This window comes from Penaeus vannamei, chromosome 19, assembly GCF_042767895.1.
Source record: "Penaeus vannamei isolate JL-2024 chromosome 19, ASM4276789v1, whole genome shotgun sequence".
Lineage (NCBI taxonomy): Eukaryota > Metazoa > Arthropoda > Malacostraca > Decapoda > Penaeidae > Penaeus > Penaeus vannamei.
Genome location: NC_091567.1, coordinates 11,327,821 through 11,333,436, shown reverse-complemented (window position 1 = coordinate 11,333,436; position 5,616 = coordinate 11,327,821). Strand labels below are relative to the sequence as shown.

Here is a 5,616-nt window from a genome sequence, read left to right as displayed (position 1 = left end):
TCATGGTGCTCGTGAACGCCGCCTACTTCAAGGGCACGTGGCAGTTCCAGTTCAAGGCTTCCGACACGTTCCCAGAGCCGTTCTACGCTACGTCTCAGAACAGCGACCTCGTCCCTATGATGCATCAGACCGCTTCTTTCAGATACAGTAAGTTTGTTTATGAATGAATACACTAAATGGTGTGTAAACGTTAATGAAAAAAAAATATATAAACAAAGTATAGCCCAACCCATTGTACCGTGCGCTACCTGGCAGTGTCTAATCATCCTCGTGTTTCTCCCTTCGACAGATGAATTCCCCGAGATTGCCGCAAAGGTCTTGGAGCTTCCTTACACCGGAGACGCCATGTCCATGTTTGTTTTCCTTCCCACTGAGGAAGGGCCTCTCGGCTTCGCCAGGATGGTCGACCGGCTCAGCGGGAACAACCTGAGGGCGGCGACGCACAAGGGTAACCTCTCCTTCCGAACGGTCGACGTAAAGCTTCCCAAATTCAAGATGGAAGTCGAAATAAGAGAGCAATTCAAGCCGGTTAGTGTCTATTGCCATTTCGTTTTTGATGTTTCGTAAACGTAATTCAAATCCAAGGAATGTTAAGAATAGTAATTCGACACTTTGACAGTGCGATAATCTTCCAAATCCCTTTTCCACAGGCACTTAAGAGCATGGGCATTAGAGACATCTTCGACAGTGAAAAGGTTGACCTGTCCACTTTTGGTCCTCTGCTGAATGTCACCCTGGAAAAGGTGATCCACAAGGCCTTCGTGGAGGTCAACGAAGAAGGCACCGAAGCCGCTGCAGCGACGGCCCTCATCTTCGCCACCCGGTCCGGAGCCGCGAGGCCGCTGCCGATCGAGTTCCACTGCACCCGGCCCTTCGTCTTCCTGATCCGAGACAACGACACGCACACCGTCCTCTTCATGGGAAGCTACAAGAAGCCCACGAAGGCCAAGGCGTAGGTCGGCGAGCGGGTTAAGGGAGGGCTTATATAATATATATGTATTAGTATGATGACACGCATTTCAAGAAATATATTTTTATATTTATATGATCCAGTGTTTTATTTACGCTTTATTTTGTAACGAAATGTTTTATGACAGTATTAAAAAACAGCTAATATTTTCCCCTTAACACTGCTATCTTTTTATATTCGGATAAACATAATCTTTTTAAGACGACGTGAAGTTCTCTTGAAGAAGACAGTCGATTAAAAAAAAAAATCACTTTAAAACATCCTAGTTTTAAGAAAATCAAATCAACTTCGCTCTGGTTTTATACAAGACATTTGTCATATTCAGTTAAATATCCCAGCTGATGATAACACGAATAAACGAACCAGGCTACTCCCACATTAAACGAAATGTATTTAATGAAATTCATTTACAGGGCAGTGTACATACCCTGTAAAAGGCTCACAATAAGATCCCCCCCCAATCCCTTGTCCGTTGTTGTCGTGGGGGGGCTTAGGAGACGAAGACTGAGACCCAATACAGGGATCTCCCCTCGACTCAACTAATTTTGCATGGTCTTTTTCCTCTCCAGCTTTTGTTTCCATCTCCTCTCCATCCCCTTCTGCTATCTACTTCCTAAGGTGTGAGAGCCGTGCTGAGAGGATGAAAGGCTGACCTAGTGCCAGTCCTGAACGGCCTGCGGGAACTATGGGCACGGTACTCCTGACTAATCTAGCCCTTACCTTCAGTAGCGAAAGGAGGTGGGCCGATTAGGCCTATTTACATAATCCAGGTTCCCCATGACCAGTAATGAAAATGTAATCCCTTTATCCCCCTTATCAAATAGCCCCAACCCAGGCTCTCCTTTGACCACGGCTCCGAACACTGAAACTACTGCCCACTCCTCAATGCCTACTAGTGCATTACCCACCCAAGCAGAGAATCAATCTCCAGAAGACATTCCTACCCACCCAACTTCCTCAAATTCAACTCCACCCCTGCAACCTTCATCAACCAACCAATCCTCCCTTATTACTACCTTGCAACCTTATTCTCCATCATTCCGTAATACTCCCTCTTCCACACATCCCCGACCATCCACCACCACCAACCCTACAGATATCTTAAATACTCTGTTTAGCCCAGCTAAATGGGACCGATTTTTCGTGATCCCTGCTACAGCTCCTTACTCAGGCAACACTCTTCTCTTTCAACAATGCCTCCAAAAACAAGTAGGCAGAGTCCCTTTTTATACCAGACGCGATCGCTCCCGTCTGGTAACAGTCAGATCAGAAATTGAATCTATAGCACTGTCAAATTTAACTGATCATTCTGGCAACCCCATTCCTGCAGAACCTCATCCAATCCTTAATACCTATACCGGAACTGTCTCTCTCTCCCCAGCAAACTGCCCAGTCGATACCAAAGATTGGTCAGACTGTGGAGAAGACTTATTAGGATGCCTCAAAGACCAAGATGTGAAATCAGTACATTGCTACACCATTCCTCCTAAAGATCAACGAAAGAATCCGACCAATATTGCCAAAATTACCTTCCATACACATGACCTTCCCTTACGTATCTACATTGGTGGACAATCCCTCCCTGTTCGACCATACCAACCCCCTCCCCGTCAATGTCAAAACTGTTGGCGCTTTGGACATCCTGCCAAACATTGCCGTTCCACAGACCGATGCCCCATATGTGCCCAACCTGGTCATAATCGATCAAACTGCTCAGCACAAACACGAACATGTGCTAACTGCGGCGGCCCCCATAATGTATTTTATAGAGGCTGTCCCACTTACAAATTTGAATCTGAGGTAGCAACTCTCAGATACAAAAATGATCTCACTTTACGTGAAGCTAGACAGGAAGCACGTCGACAAGGTTTCTCTCATACTCCATATTCTAGCAACATCGTTCGCTCAGCCCTTCCCCCTCCACCCAAAAATGTCCCCATTTCCACTTCTACATTCTACATCCCTCACACCAATTCCTTTGCCACTCTAAACCCAGACACCCCAATCTCAACCACAGCTCCTATCTCAACTACAGCCCCAACACCAACCCCTCTCCCTCCCCGCACTACCCGCAGTAGATAGACTATAAACGTTCTAACCCTTCTTCCCCTATAGCACAATCACCTCCACCTATACCTTTGTTCCTGAGACACCAGTCTCCTCTTCCCCCCCTCCTAAAAAAACCTTTATTCCACAAAACTCTCCAACCAATTCCATTGCAGAAACAATTACCTTCTCACAAAACTCTCCAACAAATTCCACTGCAGAAACAGTGGATGACATTCAAAGCAATATGCTTGAGACACAAAATCCCATAACTCATGCTCCTTCCACACTTGAAGTGGTTGCCGATATTCATACCCCTCCTACTAATATTCCCCCTACACCCCTTCCTCCTACTCCCTCCCAACACAACCTAACCCCCTCAATCCCAACCACCACTGATATCCATCCTCCCAATACCCATCCTCCTGATATGCATCCCCCTCTTACTCACAACACCCCTACACCCTTTCCTCCTAATCCCTCCCAAGACAACACATCCCCTTCAACTCCAACTATCCATCCTTCTGATATTCATCCTCCTAACACTAATACTCCCCACACATCTACTCCCTCCCAACACAACCCACCCCCTTCAACCCCAACTATAGGCATATTCTCCCTCCCTCCATCCCCTCTATCCTTTGCACTCCCTCCAGGATACACACGAGAATCACTCATGGCACAACAATGCCCTTCTCCAGACTCCCTACCTCCTAATATCCCTCCTTTACACCCCCAAGCTCCTTCCCCTTCAAATTCCCCAACACGTAAATGTGTTATCATTCATAAATCAACTAGGATATAGCTCTCCTACATTGGAATATTCGCGGTTTCCGCTCTCATAGATCAGACCTATGTCATATCCTTGCTTCTTATAATCCATCTATTATCTGCCTCCAAGAGACTTTCCTCACACACCCTCCTATTCCAATTCCTAATTAGCATTTTATCTCTTCCCCACACTCCCTTTATGTCTCGTCTATACTTATCCATCATAAAACACCTTATGTCATACCTCCCATATAAACTTCTGTCCCGTGCACAGCTATTCGCATCTTTCTTTGCCGCTGGATCACAGTGATTTCAGTCTACTTCTCCCCATCCCATCCCATTGACTTTACTGCCTTTGAGACTCTAATTTCCCAACTCCAACCACCTTTCCTCATAGTTGGTGATTTCAACTGCCGCCACACTCTGTGGGGTGACTCTACCACCAACTCCCGAGGCCGATCTCTAGAACGCTTCCTCTTCACAAATAACCTAATTATTCTTAATTCAGATCGCCCCACACACTTTGACATGCGCACACAATCCTTTTCATGCCTTGACCTCTCTCTATGCTCTCCTACTTTACATCTAGATTTCCATTGGTCAGTTCTAGACCACTTCCCCTATAGTGACCACTTCCCAATACTCCTTTCTCCTACTTCATATGTAACACTTCCTAATCCTCCACGCTGGTGCTTTGATAGAGCTGACTGGCATACTTTCACTTCACTCTCTACTATACCTATCCCTCCACCCCCCCCCCCCTTACCGTCCATTTCAGATATGCTACATTGTTTTACAACCACGATCCTAAGAGCTGCCTATACAGCCATTCCTCGAACTTCAAGACCCTATACTTCTAAATGTGTTCCATGGTGGAATTCTGATTGCTCCAAAGCGCTCCGCTTAAAACGAGCAGCCTGGAACAGCTATCGCTACAAACGAGGCACCCCTCACCAGCTATCAGCCCTTATTTCCTTTAAAAGAGCATCTGCCCATCTTCGCCGTACAATTGAAAACAGCAAAACAAATAGCTGACAAAATTATGTTTCCTCAATTACATCTTCTACATCTATTTCAGCTGTTTGGCGACGGATCCATAAACTATCAGGCAAACATCCCCCCCCATCCTGCACCCGTCCTCCATATTCGAGATATTCTCATCTCTGAGCCTGTAGAAGTAGCTAATGAACTGGGCAACTATTTCAGCCAGGTCAGTAGTGGCTCTCACCTTTCCCCACACTTTTCTTCCATTAAAACCATCAAGGAACGCACCCCTATTACCTTCACCCTATCCTCTGATGAGTCCTATAATGCTCCTTTTTCTTCTTCTGAACTCAACGCTGCATTACAGTCGTACCGCAACACTCATGAAGGCCCTGATGGTATTCACTATCGTATGCTCTGACACCTCCCATCTTCCTCTCTATCCTTCCTTTTAACTATTTTCAACCACGTATGGACGTCAGGAAATTTTCCTTCTCATTGGTGAGATGCTCTCATCCTACCTTTCTTAAAACCCAATAAATCAGGTACCCTATCCCAAGATTACCGCCCCATAGCTCTAACTAGCTGCTTGTGCAAACTACTAGAACGAATGGTTAACTTCCGTTTAATGTGGTACCTAGAATCTCATAATCTCCTTTCCCCTTCCCAGTTTGGTTTCCGACGTGCCCGAAGTACAGCAGACCCACTTGCCCATTTCGAGACATACATTACATCGGCATTTGCACGCCATGAATCCGTATTAGCCATTTTCTTTGATCTAGAAAAAACATATGACACCACATGGCGATACCATATCCTCCAACAATTGTCCTCCCTAGGTTTAC

At 45.9% G+C, this 5,616-nt stretch overlaps 1 protein-coding gene across 1 annotated transcript; it reads left to right on the top strand.

The window, feature by feature from the left end:
* Window positions 1–2: 2 nt before the first annotated feature.
* LOC138865024 (serpin B3-like) lies at window positions 3–1,048 on the top strand. Its single transcript, XM_070133871.1, has 3 exons — window positions 3–147; window positions 290–528; window positions 651–1,048. The coding sequence occupies exons 1-3, from the start codon at window positions 3–5 to the stop codon at window positions 954–956; spliced, it is 690 nt and encodes a 229-aa protein (XP_069989972.1). The 3' UTR covers window positions 957–1,048.
* Window positions 1,049–5,616: the final 4,568 nt, after the last annotated feature.